Source organism: Lagenorhynchus albirostris, chromosome 13, assembly GCF_949774975.1.
Source record: "Lagenorhynchus albirostris chromosome 13, mLagAlb1.1, whole genome shotgun sequence".
Lineage (NCBI taxonomy): Eukaryota > Metazoa > Chordata > Mammalia > Artiodactyla > Delphinidae > Lagenorhynchus > Lagenorhynchus albirostris.
In genome coordinates, this window is record NC_083107.1 from 35,765,679 (window position 1) to 35,784,332 (window position 18,654).

At 37.0% G+C, this 18,654-nt stretch overlaps 1 protein-coding gene across 1 annotated transcript in view; it reads left to right on the forward strand.

Moving 5' to 3' along the window:
- Positions 1 to 179: 179 nt before the first annotated feature.
- The window catches only part of WDPCP (WD repeat containing planar cell polarity effector), a 254,644-nt gene continuing 236,169 nt past the window's right edge, over positions 180 to 18,654 (forward strand). Inside the window, exons 1-2 of the mRNA XM_060168956.1 lie at positions 180 to 214; positions 604 to 658. Of these exons, the coding sequence (XP_060024939.1) occupies positions 180 to 214; positions 604 to 658 (90 nt within the window). The remainder of the gene's footprint in view (positions 215 to 603; positions 659 to 18,654) is intronic.

The window sequence follows — 18,654 nt, forward strand, 5'->3', positions numbered from 1 at the left end:
GCAATCTCCAATGCATTTCCTTCGAGTGTTGAACTACACTTCCCGAGGTCAGATTGTCTTCTCACGCCCTGCTCCTTGCGCTCTTCGCCGATTGCAAAGTAGTTCCCGAGGGCGGGCCGCTGTGATTGGAGGACGGCGACGAGCGGAGGATTTGGGCTCAGGAAAAAAGGACCTGCCGGATGGCGCCTAGCAATTGGCGAGAGGGGAGGCGAGAGTAACTCGAGGGTGGAGAGACAGAGCCCTTAGCTCCAGCGCTCTCCCGTAAGCTGCTAAGACTTTATCCTCCCCTCAAGGGTAAACGTGGGAGGTAAAGAGACCTTCCGCTGCGTAAAGCCGGTTCGACCCGGAAACAAAATCTTTTTTAAAACTATTCACAGTCTGCGGGGGCGGGAGGAATTGAAGTGTAGAGAAGACTGGACGGCTTCGCAGGTTGCTAAGCGACGAGGTGGGAGAGCGCGCGCACGCACGGGCCGCTGAGAAGTACCTGAGGGGTCCGTGGCGCTGCAGCTCAGACACCTAGGCGACCGAGCGAACGCGCAGCGTCCTCACGGGTCCTTCTTCACCGCCTCGGTAGTGTCCAGTGACGCGGTGAGGGGTTTGCAGGGACGCACCCTCAGAGACGGCCGGGGGCAGCACATCTTCCCCACTCCGGAGGCAGGTGAGTCCCCGCCCGAGGCTAGGGTCTTTCAACCTTAGGGTCCGGTGTGCGGTTGTGCGCCGTCCCGCGTTGCGTTTATCGACCCAGGTGCTGATCTTCTGCGCGGATGCCCGCGAGCTCGCCGGTCCCTCTCTGCGTGCATAGTGTTCGGGCAACAGTGTTCTGGATGGCGTAGTGCCCTGAAGTTCACGCCACCTCCCCGCAGTAAGATACAGCTATTTTCAAGTTAAGTGAAAAATATTGAGCTCCAGCTTTGTGGGAAATGAGCCCCTCCCTTCCTGGAGTTCACAGTCTAACTTTTTCTCTAAGTCTTCTGTGAATGTTGACACTTTTGTCCGTTCTTTTTTGGAAACTGAATGCTCTTTAAACCATCTTGACCTTTAAATTATGCCAAACCTGCATTTCTAAGGAAAGCGTGGCAGCTGAATGGGAGACACTCATTTCAGTCAGTCTCAGCTGGTAAAATAACTTAACGAGGTTTTCGTTTAAAATTAGTGCTGCCCAGGAAAATTGTGCTCTCTGAAACCTTGTTTCATGTGGATGTTAAGAGGAAGATGTGATGATCTGGAATAGCATATGTGTAATGAAATGAAAGAAATATCTATATTAGAAAACACTGGTGTAACTTCTGGTTACACTGGTGATTGAATGCCAAGTGGTATCTTTCAGTTTTTCTCTTCAGTTTTGGAGGGTTTGCTATTGTGTGAAAGAAATGGAACCTCACTTTCCAACTTGATCTATCAATAGCATTTATCATAGCTTAATGACTCTCTCCTCCTTGAATAACTATTCATGTGGCTCTCAGACAGCATATTTCCTGGTTTTCCTGTATGTCACTGGTTGCCCCTTCTCAGTGTTCTTTGCAAGTTCTTTTTCACTTCTGACCTTTTAACCTTGGAGTGCCTGTATTCTTCTGTCTACACTTAATCCCTTAGTGATTTAATTCATGAGTTGCATAGTTTCAAAATGCCACTTCTATGTCAAAAACTCCCAAATTTGTGTCTCGTCCTGAATTCCAAACTCCTGTGTCTAACTACTTTCTCGTTATTTCTCTTTAGAAAACTTGAGTTTCTAATATGAGTTTCCACTATTTTACAGTGTTTTCTACTGAGCAATTGTATGTAGAAGTAAAACACCACACCTGTTGGTACAGATAATATGACCTGTAATTTCTCCAGTTCTAAGATGTTCATTATGGATGGTGGGATTATGAGATTTCAGATGGTAGAGTAGTGAAGAGTATGGATTGGTTAAATGAAGACTGGTGTGATAAATTGGTTAAATGAAGACTGGTGTGATAAATTGAAGAGCATGGATTGGTTAAATGAAGACTGGTGTGATAATAGAGCAAGGATTTTAGAATGTGGCATTCTGCTAGGCTCTGGGGATTCAGAAGTTAATAATACACAACTGCTGCCTTTTTAGAGCCCCAGTTTAGCAGGGAACACAGATATGTAAACCCATAATGACAACATGGTGTGACCTGGTTAGTAATAGTTAGGTAACAAGTTAGTAACTCTGGGCTGCCACAGTTTCACAAAGGAGGTGCTGTCTGAATGAGGACAAATGGATGTTTCTGCCAGGCAGCTAGGGTAGGAGGAGGTAGAACCACTTTGCAGTGTTGCAGGTAGTGTTTTGGGTTGACATTCAACAATTTGCAAACATACATGTGTTAAGTCCCTGCTTTTTTTTTAAAACTAAGGCTTTGGAATTGCATTGTCATGTGGCTGTTACATTTAAATTAATAAAAATTAAATTAGCACACAAGGGTTCCCTTTTCTCTATATCCTCACCAACACTTGTTATTTGTTGTCTTCTTGGTAACAGCCATTTGTACAGGTGTGAGGGGGTGGTGTCTCCTTGTGATTTTGATTTGCGTTTCCTTGATGATTAGTGATATTGAGCATCTTTTCGTGTGTCTTTTGGCCATCTGTACATCTTCTTTGGAAACATTTCAATTCAGGTCCTCTGTCCATTTTGTAATTGAGTTGTTTGGGTTTGTTTTTTTGATGATGAGTTATAAGAGTTCTTTATATACTTTGGATATTAACCCCTTATTGGATATATTATTTACAAATATCTTCTCCATTTAGTAAGCTTCCTTTTTGTGTTGTTGATGGTTTCCTTTGCTGTGCAAAAGCTTTTTAGTTGTTGTAGTCTCATTTGTTTGTTTTTGTTTCCCTTGCATGAGGAGGCTTAACCAAAAAATATTGCTAAGCACTGTTGGTGAGATTGTAAATTGGTGCAGCCACTATGGAAAACAGTATGGAGTTTCTTTAAAAAATTAAAAATAGAACTGCCATATGATCTAGCAATTTCACTTATGGGCATTAACCCAAAGAAAACAGAAAAACCAATTCAAAAACACCTCCAGTGTTCATTGCAGCATTATTTACAATAGCCAACATATAAAAGCAACCTAAATACCACTGATAGACTAATGGGTAAGGAAGATGTGGTATATGGATATTACTCAGACATAAAAAAAAAGAAATCTTGCCATTTTTGTCAACATGGATAGATCTAGAGAGTATTATGCTAAGTGCAGTAAGTCAGAGAAAGACAAATACCACATGCTCTCAATTATGTATAGAATGTAAAAAGCAAAACAAATGAAACAAAACAGACTTATAGATAACAGAGAACAAACAGGTGGTTGCCAGAAGGGAAGGGATAGAGGAGTGGATGAAATAGGTGTAAGGGATTAAGATGTACAGACTACAGTTATGTAATAAATAAGCACTGGGGATGTAATATACAGCATTAGGAATATGGTCAATAATATTGTAATACCTTTGTATGGAGACAGATGGTTACTAGACTCATTATGATGATCACTTCATAATGTATGCAAATATCAAATCACTTTGTAGTATACCTGAAACTAACATATGTCAACTCTATGTCAATAAAAATTAATTTAAAAATACAGTTTCTCAGTCACACTGGCTACATTTCAAGTGCTCAATAGCCACATGTGATAGACTAGCAAACATTTTCATTATCGCAGAAAGTTCTGTTGCATGGCTGCCAGAACTTAGTGGAAGCAAGGCGTCATCTAGAGCAGGAGCAGCTGCAGCATATCTTTGTGGAGGCATCTTTTGCCCCTGGTACCTTATTGAGTGCATTGCATCATCTAGAGCAGGAGCAGCTGCGGCATATCTTTGTGGAGGCAGTTCTTTTGCCCCTGTACCTTATTGAGTGCATTGCTTCATCTAGAGCAGGAGCAGCTGTGGCATATCTTTGTGGAGGCATTTCTTTTGCCCCTGGTACCTTATTGAGTGCGTTGCATCATCTAGAGCAGGAGCAGCTGCGGCATATCTTTGTGGAGGCATTTCTTTTGCCCATGGGTACCCTATGGAGTGCATTGCTGTCTGTGATACTGACTACACAGGAAGAGTCCTGTGCGAGGCAGGAAAGAAACCCAATTCTTGTCTTAACCATTGCTGATTTATTCTGGAAGAACTCACATTGACAGTTTTGGTGTGCAAAGTTTACAAACAATGCATTGTCCTAGATCTTGAATGAAACTTAGCATCCGCAGCACTGCATCCTCAGGAGGGCATAGGAAAGCATAGTCATCGCTTGCGTGACACCGAACAACATTTGTCTTCTGCTCTCTACTGTTCTGGAATACCTATGTCCCGCCACATTCTAAATAGGTGGAAGAGCATGTGCCACTTGTTGAAGCTTGAAATAGAATGGTAGGTTCAGACCCTACCAATAATGGGGGTTAGGAGAGAAAGGAGCTCAGCTGGGGTGTCTATATATTTTAATGTGTGCAACAGGTCCATATTCATATGTGCTTTTTATGAATCATCATAATATGTTTTATTTGGATATATGTGCTCTCTCTGATGTTATCTCTGAGTTCTTAAATTTCTAGCTGCTTTTATACTTTATAATATTTTCAGTTTGGATTAAACAAAAATGATTTTTGTAAGTCAAATTTTATGATTTTTGTCATTCCTAAGGAAGGACAGAGAGAGTTGTCACTGGAGAATAGCCTAAGGGTGCTTTAAATGTATTGGTGGGTGGAGAAAATAATGGGTATTAATTTTATTATTTGGTCATTTCACTACTCAGCTTAACAAAGAATATTACCAACCCCTTCCCGGAGATAATGTGTTGACACACACATACTCATTCTTGTGTGTATAGGTGTATTTTGCGATTATAAAAAGTCACGAGTTATTAAATAATAGTAAATCAATTAATGTTTTCTCTTATCCCCTACTAACTAGAGATTCTGAAAACTTGTCTCATTTCACTGCTAATGGCTTTACATGTAAAAAATACTGCTATATAAGCACAAACATACCTATATTTTCGCCTAAATGTGTCCCAAGACAGATATAATTACGCCCACTGTTTAAAAAAATTAAGATACATGAAAAGACTCTGAAATGGATCAATTTATTATTAATAAGAGGTGGGGAAGAATGGGTAAGAGCTAGACTTTGGATAGTAAGTAGAAGTATGGGGTAGGGAAAGGAGAATAGGGGAAAAAAAAGCAATTGAGTATGAAGAACTAACACCTTGAAATGAAGGTTAAAGGGGAGGAAAAAAAAATCTCAGCAAACATTCATTTGCATTATACACCTTTACTTTAGCCAGCTTACTTGCTATTGCTCAAATATGTCCTTCAGTATTCTGCCATTTTCACTGTGTGCTTTTTCTCACCTGGAATCTCAGCCTCCATTTATGCCTGTCAAAATCTATTCCACCAGGCTCTCTCCAAATGCTTTGGCCTATATGAAGCCTTTCTTCCCCGCCCTCCACTTTTAAAAACTATTACAAAAAATTACAAACATAAACAAAATGAAGAGACAGTATAATTTTCTCAGTCCATCATCCAGCTTCAACAATTATCAACATTTTGCCAATCTTTTAAAATGCATCTCCCTGTTTCCTCCCTCCCCCAACATTGTCAAACATACAGACAAGCTGTACAGTAAATATCCTTGAGAGTAGTCTGAGTTCAGTCAGGAGAGACAACTATACAGGTTATTTGCAAATTTAATATGATGAATTGTTAACTAGAACAAGGAGGGGTGGTTAGCTGTTAGAAGAGGTAAAAGAGCTCTGTGTCTAAGGGTCCCAGAAGTAGCAGTTGTGGAAGAGCAGCACCTACTATTGATACTAGGATGAGGAAGAAAGACTGGGAGAGAGCCCTTCTTCCCAAAGGTTGGATGCAGGCCTCTTCAAAAAGGGCATACCTACCATGGCCACAGGGCCTGAGGCCACAGCTGGACCTTTCTCCTCATCAGTGTTCTTGGGCCTTCACACTAATTAATAATAATAGAGAACTGGAATCCAGAAGGGAAGTGTTTCTCTGCTGCTGTAGTGACCTGATAGGGCCCTCTCTAAAGCTGGCGAAGAAGTGTTTAGAGGGTCTAGTTCCATTGTCATAAAGCAGGGCAAATAAAGGTAGATTTAATGCTGAGAGATAGTAAATTGATAACTGGCACACCTATATAGTACCTAGCGCCTAATTTCTGTAATTGTTAAACATTTTGCTTTATTTACTTTATCGTGTATCTGCACACCTATCGATCCACATGAATTCTTTTTTGATTCTTCAGCCTGATCGCTTTGTTTTTGTTTTTTTTTAAAGATGGATTTTAAAAAATTGTTACATTTATTTATTTATGTCTGCGTTGGGCCTTCGTTGCTGTGCGCGGGTTTTCTCTAGTTGCGGTGAGCGGGGGCTACTTTTCGTCGCGGTTCGTGGGCTTCTCATTACGATGGCTTCTATTTGTTGCAGAGCATGGGCTCTAGGCGCACAGGCTCAGTAGTTGTGGCTCACGGGCTCTAAAGCACAGGCTCAGTAGTTATGGCGCACGGGCTTTGTTGCCCCGTGGCATGTGGGATCTTCCTGGACCAGGGCTCGAACCCGTGTCCCCTCAGTTGGCAGGCGGATTCTTAACCACTGCGCCACCAGGGAATTCACGGCTCTTTGTTTTAAATTTTGAATTTAAAAGTTACCTACAAAACTAATCTGTGGTGGGAAAAAAAAAATCACTAACAGTGGTTCCTTCTAGAGCAGCGGTCCCCAATCTTTTTGGCACCAGGGACTGGTTTGGTGGAAGACAATTTTTCCACGGACCTGGGTGGGCATAGTATGGTTCACGTGGTAATGCGAGTGATGGGGAGAGGCAGATGAAGCTTCGCTTGCTCGCCTGCCGCTCATCTCCTGCTGTGTTCCAGTTCCTAACAGGCCGCGGACCAGTACCGGTCCTCGGCCCGGGGGTTGCGGAGCCAGTGCTCCGGAGGTGGGAGTTGGGGTGGGGATTGACTGGGAACGAGCATGAAAGAACTTTTTGGCTGACAGTAATGGTGTATATATTGATAGGAGTTTGCATTACAGAGGTATAAGCTTTTGTAAAAATCTGCAAATGTTATAAGATTTGTGCATTTCATATTTGTGAATTTTTTCTAAAAACATCTCTAAAAATTATTAAACTCTAGTTAATGATAGTATTTAGGGGTGAAACATACTTATGCCTGCAACTTTCTTTGAAATGCATTAAAAATATAAGATGGATTAATGATGTATAGAAGGATGAATAGTTAGCCCATAAAAAATCAAAATATAGATAAAGCAAATACAGTAATGTGAGAAAATACCATATAGTAAAATGTTAATTGTAGAATTTTTGTGGTGTTCACTGTACATTACTTTCAACTTTTCTGTATCAGTTATTAGACTGAAATTTCCTTGAGTTCAGAGACTGTGTCTTATACATCTGTAAATGCCTCATGGAACACAACATATCTTTCTCACAATGGGAACGAGCAGAATGCCTTTAAAATTGCCATTGTGGAGTTGGAAGACTAATTTTGGCTTAAGGAACCTAAGCAGTTTCAAACTTTTCTAGCTAAACAGAAATTTTGTAAATGCAAATTATATTGGAAAATGATTGGAAGAAGTTGTGAAATACTGAACATATCAGAAATTTCCCAGATGTAATTTGACACTTTAATAAAAATTTATATATTATCAATTTTTTGGTAAATAGCTTATTATTGTTCATCAAATCATTTAGCAAAATTATCAGGCTTAGGCTATAGATAGAATTAAGAACAGTTTAGATTATAAAATGTATATTTAAAATTATCTTTTGTTCTAATATATATTGATAGTCTAGTATGATTGGTTTGCCTGGGGAATATGGTTGGCTTCATCTAAATGGAACAAATGAGAACTGTAGATGGAGGCCCAGAGAATGGGCATATATTACTCTTATTGGTTTCATAACCTTTCTGCAGGCCTTAGAATTTATGTTGCAAAGTGTTCATTGTAAAGATAGGAAGTTGCAGACGGTCCCCAAAAGTTGGGATTGACTGGGTAAGGATTGCCCTCTACAGCATTGCTTCTAAATCTAAGGACTTTGCTCCTTTTTAGTTGAACATTTCAGTGCCTTAGTTCCCAAGTCTAGTTTTGTAATACCCACCCATATTTGATCAAGTTTAATTTGAAAGAATTGTGGCACATAAAGAATTTAGTTACTTATATGTTCAATTTAATATATAGCCCCTGGAAATGAATCAAGTTTTCATGACTTACAGCTGGGATTTGTCATGTGATGTCTTCCTTGGTCTGTCTAGTTCATATAAGAAGTACTCAAAATTAAGGGAGGTGTTATTTTTCTAGGCCCTCATAAATTTAATCATTGTTTTACATTTAACTGAAAGCATATATATGTATGCATATACATATATGTAGTGAACATTCATAATATTACATAATTTAATCCTGAGGTAGAATGAGGTAGATATTATCCTCATTTTACAGTTTAGGAAACTCAGTTTCAAAGGTTGTGATTTGTCTGAGGTCTTCTTGCCATGTTTAGAAAACTAAGATCTTACTAATATTAAAAAAAAAACCCTACATATTCCGTCACCTATTTGAAAATTAACATCTAAAATATGTCATGTTTACACAGTTGTAAAGGTTGTAATTTCCAATGTATTATAAATATTGAATTTTTAACCAGAACTGTTATATCATTCTTCAAAAAATATACAGTGTAATCTAAATATTCATTGCCATCATCTGTTTAAAAAATAGGTAGCTCTCTCTTTGACAGTCAAAAGTTGAGGTTTCTATACATCCTTAATGTCAAACTTCCAGTACACTCTCCTGACATGATTTTATCATACTTTATTATATTTTAATGCTAAAATGTCTTTTCATGATCCCAGTGTCATCATACTTCTTTATCAAAAATATAAATATAAATTGAAACTAATTTTTTTTTTTCAATCTGCCACTTATGGCTTTAAGTGTAATAAACTTTATCATTACAATTCTTTTTTTTTTTTTTTTTTTTGCGGTACGCGGGCCTCTCACTGCCGTGGCCTCTCCCGTTGCCGAGCACAGGCTCCGGACGCGCAGGCTCAGCGGCCATGGCTCACGGGCTCAGCCGCTCCGCGGCATGTGGGATCTTCCCCGACCAGGGCACGAACCCGTGTCCCCTGCATTGGCAGGCGGACTCTCAACCACTGCACCACCAGGGAAGCCCATTACAATTCTTAGTAGCATACAGTTTATCAAAACAAATGTTTTAAATTTTAGATAATTATTAAATATTAAAAGTAAAATTTTAATGGAAATGTATCTGTTAATGGATGGGACTTTTTCTGCTCTGATTAGTTTATATGTATGTGGATGAGTATTAGAATGAGACTGGATTGAGTTTCAAATTAATTTGTATTTTCCAGAGTTATAGATGTATGTGCTTAGAAACCATATTCACATAAATAAGGTGGGAGTTCTTTGGACTCCTTCCATGTTATTTGCAAAACAAAATCACATGGTAGCCTGTTATCAGAACTTGTTTTCAATGATGTGTTAACCGGTTAACTCATTCAGGCTGTTATTCAATGGCTGAAAGCAAACAATTGAAAACCACCTGACTTGCAAAAGGATTTACTACCTGTTAGTCTTTTAAAGCTTTATTAACATTTTGCCTCTCTCATTTAGAGTTACCTTAATTAATTCAATATGTTCTGAAAGTGTTAGGAAAAATTGAAATATTATTTCAGTATCCTCTTCCTAAAACAGTATTTTAAATCAAATGCTTTTATCTTTTCACCTGCTTTAAATATGTTTTTGTCAACATCTTGAGGTGGCTTATTTGCTGATTGAATTTTCAGTTTTGGATAAAATACTGCCATATAACCTAATTGTGAAACCAGTCAGTCAAATAAGGTTGACTTAGTTTTCAGAAAAAGTATGACTTCATTTTTAAATTAAATTAATGCAGTAACATTCGATTTTGAAGAATATTATTAAAAAAACTTAGAAATAAATTATGGAATGCATTTGAAAGAGAGTTTACTAAAACAAGGTCAAGATTAAAATGATACAGTGATAATAAAATATAAATGTTTAAAATATCATGAAAATCATGAAAATCATGATAATGCTATTTCTCATTGCTTCATTTATAATAAAATGATATAGAGTGGGCTTAAAACGATAAGTGATTTATGAAGTAAGGAGTATGATAAAAGGAATGGTATTCCTTCAGTAAACTACTTACAATTCACAAAGTTTTCCTATGTATTTAATGAAGGAAGAAAGTGATTTGCTAAAAGTGAGTTGGCACAGATGTAGAGAACAAACGTATGGACACCAAGGGGGTAAAGTGGGGGGGATGGGTGGTGGTGGTGGTGGGATGAATTGGGAGATTGGGATTGACATTTATACATCAATATGTATAATAACCTGCTGTATAAAAAAATACATCAATATGTATAATAACCTGCTGTATAAAAAAATAAAATTCAAAAAAAAGTGAGTTGGTATGGCAAATAGCAGATAATTTTACATTTGTTAATAGAAAGTAGAAAATAACATTTTCTGAGATCAGGCTTGACCATAATTATTTCATTATGCAGTTTACTGGAAAAAAAAATGTGGCTTGCATTAAATTCCTTACTAAACATTGGGCATAGAGTGCATGGATGGATCTAATGGGATAGCACACAGCATGCTCCCTCTGGCTCTCCCCATTTCCTCCCTCTCTTTCTGAGGAGCAAAACATCATCTCCTTTTCTTATATAGAGTAGGTGTGTATTATTCCCAAAATCTGATTTCTTGGAGTCTTACCTTTCACCTTGAACACTTATTTAAAATTTCTGTGATTCTGCTAAATGAATTCTTCTCACTGCTAAGAGAAAAAGGTTTTTCCCTGTTGTTGTTCTTAAAAATCTCATGATTTCTGTTCTTGATTTACAGAGAATTTTAGAAGGAAGAGCTTTCAAAACCAGAATTCTCACTGCAGTCTTATAGCAGGATAGGACATTCCCATACTCCAGGAAGGCTACAAACATGCCCCCATCCCCACTCCCAGATGCACACAATCAAAGTTGCCTGTTTGGTATTTCACAGGCCTTGTTCTCTTTAGAGTGAATTGCCCTTGTTAATCAGATGAAGGAATGCATCAGTACTGATTAGTTTATAAGCTACATTTCACAGGTAATATAATACGTTGGAAGAGAGGATTTTTGGTCAGGTGGGAGTGTCAGCACGTTTCCAGTTATACTAATAATAAGGTTGTCTGTCTTCTCTGCCTTCATGGAGAAGCATCTCTGGTTAAAACTAATGTCTAGTGGCACGATTTGTCATTGCAATTTCATCGTCAGTTTGAATCTCCTGGTGGTTTCTGAATTCGTTGTAAACATTCATTTTGTTAAGGCAACAAACAATAGAGCATTGAACTGTTATGCTAGATTTGGAGATGTTCTTAACATTTTTTCCCCAGCTCAGCATTTTTAAGGTAATGTTTAATTCAAATTACAGAAAATACTTGAAATACCATTCTAACAACTTCCAACAGAGCTATTAAACGAGCGTTCAGTTTCAAATCCCTAAAATTGAATGTTGGCTCTTTACACTGCTGGTGTTTTGGAGCTTACAAGATTTTATACTTTTACAGTATGAAATTATTTAACCTCCTGTTAATTTTATCTATAGCGTATATAAAGTTGGTATGCATCTAGTTAAAAATCATTCATTTTGATGTTTTCTGTAATGAAATACAATTAAGCTTTAAGGCTTTTTTATGTAGCAGTTTTGTAATCTGATTCCCTTTCATTGAAACTAGCAAAGTAATATTTGGAGAGTAATCTGATGTGCCCTTACTGTTGGTTTAGGTATCTGCTCATTTAGAAATATGTGCTTTACATAGCATCCATGTAATTAATAAACAGCATGTTAGATAATAGTGTAATTAAAAACAGCATCATTTAAGAAGCAAGATTAAGACATGAAATAAGTCAGAGACCAAATTATTACAAATATATATATATTTTTTTTTTTACTGTGGTAAAGTACACATAACATAAAATTTACTATCTTAACCATTTTCAAGTGCACAGTTCAGTGATATTAAATATCATCATATTGTTGTGCAGTCATCACCATCATCCCCATAACAATTTTCATCTTGTAAAACTGAAACTCTATACCTATTAAGTAACTTAGCATTCTCCCTTCCCCCCAGTCCCTGGCAACCACCATTACAATTTCTGTCTTTATGATTTTGACTAAATACTCATGTAAGTGGAATCATACAGTATTTGTCTTTTTGAGACTGGTTTATTTCATTCAGCATAATATCCTCAAGTTTCAACCACGTTGTAACATATTGCAGAATTAACGTTTTTAAGGCAGAATAATATTCCATTGTATGTATATGCCATATGCCACATTTTGCTTATCCATTCATCAGTATATGGACACTTGGGTTACTTCCCAGTTTCAGCTGTTGCAAATAATGCTGCTATGAACATGGGTGTACAAATATCCCTTTGAGACCCAGCTTTCAAGTCTTTTAGGTATATACCCAGAAGTGGAGTTCCTGGATCATATGGTAACTCTATTTTAAATTTTTTGAGGAACTGCCATATTGCTTTCTGTTAACAGCTGCACCATTTTTACATTCCCACCAACATTGCACATGGTTCCGATTTTTTAATATCCTTGTCAACACTTGTTATTTTCTGTTATTATTTATTTATTTTGTAGTAGCCATTCTAATGGGTATGGAGTGGTATCTCCTTGAAGTTTTGATTAGCATTTCCTGAATGATTAGTGATTTGAACATCTTTTCATGTGCTTGTTGGCCACATATATCTTCTTTAGAGAAATATCTACTAAAGTCCTTTGCCCATTTTTGAATCCGGTGGTTTGGTTTTTTGATGTTGAGTTCTAGAAGTTCTCTATATATTCTGTATCTTAATCCCTTACCGGATATATGATTTGAGAATATTTTCTCCAATGGTGTGAGTTGCGTTTTTATTCAGTGGATCTCTGGATAGTGAGCTTTTTTGTTTTTTTAAGGAGTAGTATTTTAAATAACTGTTTCAGATAATATTAATCTTTGATACTAAATCAAAGCTACACTAGTGGTAGTTTCTCAAAGGTTATTTGCAAAATGTAACCTGAAACAATATCATTGAATATTTCCTATTCTGTTACATTAAAATCTATAGGCCTATCCTGTACATTGAGTGGATCTTGTATTAATGCATGACTTTTTAAGTAATGCATTGTTTTACTAAGGATAGTGTCCTTTGATGCACAAGATTTTAAAACTTCATGAATTTCAATTTGTCTATTTTTTCTTTTGTTACCTGTGCCATTAGTGTCATATCCAAGAAATCATTGCCAAATCCAATGTCATGAAGCTTTTGTCCTACATTTTTTCTAAGAGTTTTATTGTTTTGGGTCTTAGATTTAGGTCCTTGATCCATTTGGAGTTTTTAATATATGGTTTTATGTAAGGGTCCAATTTCATTCTTCTGCACGTGGATAACATGTTTTCCCAGCACCGCTTGTTGGAAAGACTGTCCTTTTTCCCACTGAATGGTCTTGGCACACTTGTAAAAAATATGACCATATATGTAAGGGTTTATTTCTGGGATTTGGGTTCTATTCCATTGGTCTATTTAGCTGTCTTTATGCCAGTATTGCAGTGTTGGAATTACTCGACTTTTGTAATAAGTTTTGATATTAAGAACTATGAGCCCTCCAGTTTTGTTCTTTTCTTTTTTTTTCAATTATTTTGGCTATTTGGGGTCCCTAGAGATGCCATTTAAATTTTTTTCAAACTGTTTATTTTATTATTTTTTATTAATTTTATTTATTTATCTATCCATTTATTGGCTGCATTGGGCCTTCATTGCTGTGTGCGGGCTTTCTCTAGTTGTGACGAGCGGGGGCTACTCTTTGTTGCGGTGCGCGGGCTTCTCATTGCGGTAGCTTCTTTTGTTGCAAGCATGGGCTCTAGAGCGCAGGCTCAGTAGTTGTGGCGCCTGGGCTTAATTGCTCCGCAGCATGTGGGATCTTCCTGGACCAGGGATCAAACCCATGCCCCCTGCACTGGCAGAGGGATTTTTAACCATTGCGCCACCAGGAAGTCTCTCCATTTAAATTTTAAGATGAGTTTTTCTATTTCTGCAATATATGTTGTTGGGATTTTGATAGGGATTGTGTTGAATCTGTAGATTGCTTTGGGTAGTATTGACATTTTAACTATATTAAATCTTCCAATCCATGACCATGAGATGTGTTTCCATTTATCTGTCTTCTTTCATTTCTTTCAGCATTGTTTTTTCATTGAACATGTCTTTCACTTTCTTGGTTAATTCCTAAGTATTTTATTCTTTTTGATGCTATTGTAAATGGAATTGATTTTGTAATTTCCTTTTCAGATTCTTCAATTTTGATGGATAGAAGTGCAACTAATTTTTGTCTGTTGACTTCGTATCCTGCTACTTTGCTGAATTCATTTATTAGTTCTGACAGTTTTCTTTTGTGGAGTCTTTAGGGTTTTCTCCATATACGATCATATTTGCAAACAGATCATCTTATTTCTTCCTTTCTAATTTGGATGCCTTTTATTCTTTTTCATACCTAATTGCTCTGGCTAGAACTTCTGCCTGCCTGCCTGCTCAGGTCTGCCTTTGAATCCACCTAGTGAATTTTTCTTTGCTGTTATTGTACTTTTCAGCATCATAACTTCTTTTTGGTTTATTTCAGGTTGTCTGTCTCTTTATTGATATTTCCATTTTGTTCACACATTGTTTTCTTGTCTTTGTCTACATTTTTGTTCTTTGAACATGTTTAAGACAGTTGTTTTAAAGTCGTCTAGTATATCTACCATTACATCTTTCAAGGATGGTTTCTCTTGATTTATCTTTTTTTGCTTTGAATGGGCCATACTTTTTCGTTGTATGCCTTGTGACTTTTTTTTCAACACTGGACATTTGAATCTAATAATGTAACTCTGGAAATCAGATTGTCTGCATTCCGCAGGGTTTGCTATTTTTTGCTGTAGTTTTTGTATTTTGATTGTTGTAGGCTGTCTGTGCTGAAGATCAGACTGAGGTATAAACTTAATGTCTGTTCAGATCTTTTCTGTGCCTTTCTCTTAGCATGTGTGGTCACTTTCTAATTTTTCTTGTATAACAGCAGTTTGTGAATGTCCTAGTCTTTAATGTCTGGCTCCCAAAAGAGGAAACAGGAAAAAATGAAGAGGGGTGTGAAAAAGGGTGCTGCCCCATTAAATCTTTGGGAAGTCAGTTTAGCCAGACGGGGGGCTTGCATCAGTGAGGGGAGGTGCAACAACAATGGCTGCCCACCTCTTTGTGATCAGAAGCAGAGGACAGAGTTCTTATATTCCACCTAGCCCCCACGAGCTGTGTGTAAGTGGCTCCAGGAACATGTAAATAGCTGCCTGCTATGTGGCTGGGGGGTGGGTAGCTGCTACTGTGCTAAGAGTTGAAATTGACCAAAATTAACTGATATTTGCATGTTCAAGTTTTTCCGTGGAAGTTGCAAGCCTTCAGCTGACTCCAGAGTTCCTTATGTTAGACAGATGCTGCCAGTATAATTGTTGTCCAGATAGGGAGACAGATTCGTGGTGTTTCCTACTCTACCATTTTCACAGAATCCTTTTCATGTAAATATTTTAAATTGGAGGATTGTCCAGGGCTAAAGGGTTATCAGTTGACTTAGCTAGTAAAAAGAAAAGTTTGGGTTTGTACTCTTTTTTAAATGTAAGAATAATGTTATGTATCTTGGAAATTATTTGGTTGTTTTGGATGAAAACAGTTAGAAAACAGTTTTGGAAAGAATTCTCAAATAACTTCTAAAATGAATACAGAGTAATTTGAAGATGATTATTACATTTACTTCAGTGAGTCTTAAACATAGAATTTCTAAAGTCAGATTTAGTCCTGGAAGAAATTAAAGTGCTTGTAATTTACTTAAATTTAGTCATTGTGGTCACAATGAGTACTGCTTTATTACTATTTTCTTCTTATTATTATTATTTATTTTATTTGGCTGAGCCACGTGGCATGCGGGATCTTAGCTCCTCGACTGGGGATCGAACCTGTGTCCCCTGCATTGAAAGTGTGGCGTCTTAACCACTGGACTGCCAGGGAAGTCCCACTATTTTATTATTTTATACATACACAATTTACACATATCCCGACATATTTAACTATAAAATATTTGGCTGGAATTTTCAGGAATGGTGAAGTACAGGATATTTTTACAGGATGAAAGTTGTAGTCATGTGAACCTCATGTAATCAAGTTGCCGAGAGTAGTCAAGAGGTAATAGAATGGACTGGGGTCAGTCACCTCCTCTTTCAACTTCATGTATAAAAGATAAAATAATACCTATCAGGATTCTTTCTTCCTCCCTCCCTCCCTCCCTCCCTCCCTTCCTTTCTATGCTATCTATCTATCTGTTTTTTATTGAAGTATAGTCAATTCACAGTGTTGTGTTAGTTTTTGGTGTATAGCAAAGTGATTCTTTTTCAGATTCTTTTCCATTATAGTTTCTTACAAGATATTGAACATAGTTCCTTGTGTTATACAGTAGGACCTTATTGTTCATCTTTTATATATAGTTGTTTGCATTTGCTCATCCCAAACTCCGAATTTATCCCTTCTGCCCACCCCCCTTTGGTAACCATAAGTTTGTTTTCTACATCTGTGGCTCTGTTTCTGTTTTGTAAATAAGTTCATTTGTATCATTTTTTAGATTCCACGTATGAGTGATATCATATGATATTTGTCTTTCTCTGACTTACTTCACCTTGTATGATAAGGTCCATTCATGTTGCATGTGCTGCAAATGGTATTATTTCATTCTTTTTTATGTTTATATATATACCACATCTTTATACCACATATATACCACATCTTTATTCATTCATCTGATGATGGACATTTAGCCTGTTTCCATGTCTTGCCTATTGTAAATAGTGCTTCTGTGAACACTGAGGTGAAAGTATCTTTTTGAATTAGAGTTTTCTCTGTATATATGCTTAGGGGTGGGATTGCAGGATCATATGGTAACTCTATCTTTAGTTTTTTAAGGAACCTCCATACTGTTCTCCATAGTGGTTGCACCAATTTACATTCCCACCAACAGTGTAGGAGGCTTCCCTTTTCTCCACACCCTCTTCAGCATTTATCATCTGTAAACTTTTTGATGATAGCCATTTTGACTGGTGTGAAGTGATACCTCTTTGTAGTTTTGATTTGGATTGCTCTAATAATTAGCGACGGTGAGCATCTTTTCATGTGCCTATTGGCCATCTGTATGTCGTCTTTGGAGAAATGTCTATTTAGATCTTCTGCCCAGTTTTTGATTGGGTTGTTTCTTTTTTGTTATTGAGCTGTATGAGTTGTTTGAATAGTTTGGAAATTAAGCCCTTGTTGGTTGCATCATTTGCAAATATTTTCTCCCATTCTGTAGGTTTTCATTTTGTTTATGGTTTTCTTTGCTGTGCAACAGCTTGTAAGTTTGATTAGGCCCCATTTGTTAATTTTTGCTTTTATTTCTATTGCCTTGAGAGAATGACCTTAAGAAATCATTGCTACAATTTATGTCAAAGAATGTTTTGTCTATGTTCTCTTCTAGGAGTTTTATGGTGTCATGTCTTATATTTAAGTCTTTAAGCCATTTTGAATTTATTTTTGTGTATGATGTGAGAGTGTTCTAACTTCATTGGTTTACACGCCGCTGTAGCTTTCCCAGCACCACTTGCTGGAGAGAGTGTTTTTTCTTCATTATGTATTCTTGCCTCTTTTGTTGAAGATTAATTGTACGTGTGTGGGTTTATCTCTGGGCTCTCTATTCTGTTCCACTTACTATCAGGATTCTTTTTGATAATTACTTGTTTCCAGGAGTATGAACTACCTAACCTTGAGTTTTTTCTTTTAAGTAGAAGGAGTAGAATTTATTGGTTTTAACTCTACTACCTAGCTATATGACCCTGAACAAGTGTCTTGGTCTCTTTTGATTGATACAATGGGGTAATAACACAGCATGACTGTAAAGTCTGGAAACATAACAATTCCCCTCCTATAGATATCCATTTAAATTAGGAGGTGTACAAGAATGTTCATAAGCAGTGCTTCTAAGAACAAAACTCTAAACATCTATTTGTCTATCAATAAGAGAATGAGTGAATATGCTGAAAATGAATGGACCATAACAACACACACCAACATAACTGAATAATAAAAATACAATGTTGAGTGAAAAAAGTAAATCATAACACATACAGTATGATCCTAGTTTTATAAAATTTAAAAATGTGTAAAGACCCTATTAGCGTTTCATACACATCTGGTAAAACCATAAAGAAGAGTAGGGGGATGATTAATTCCAAATTCAAGATAGTAGTTGCCTGGGGTTGAGAGTAGGAGAGGATGCACTGGTGTCTTCAAAGTATTGGTAATTGTCTGCTACTTCTTAAGATGTGTGGATGCATGAGTATTTGTTCCATTTATTCATTTTTATGTTTTATTATATATTTGTTACATATTTAAAATATATACCTTTGATCACTGTTGTTTGTATGATATTTAATAAAAAATATACATAGTGGCTTAGAGTTTTTATATGATTATGGAATAGCAATTTTGAAAAAGAATAGAAGTCTCTCACAAATCTT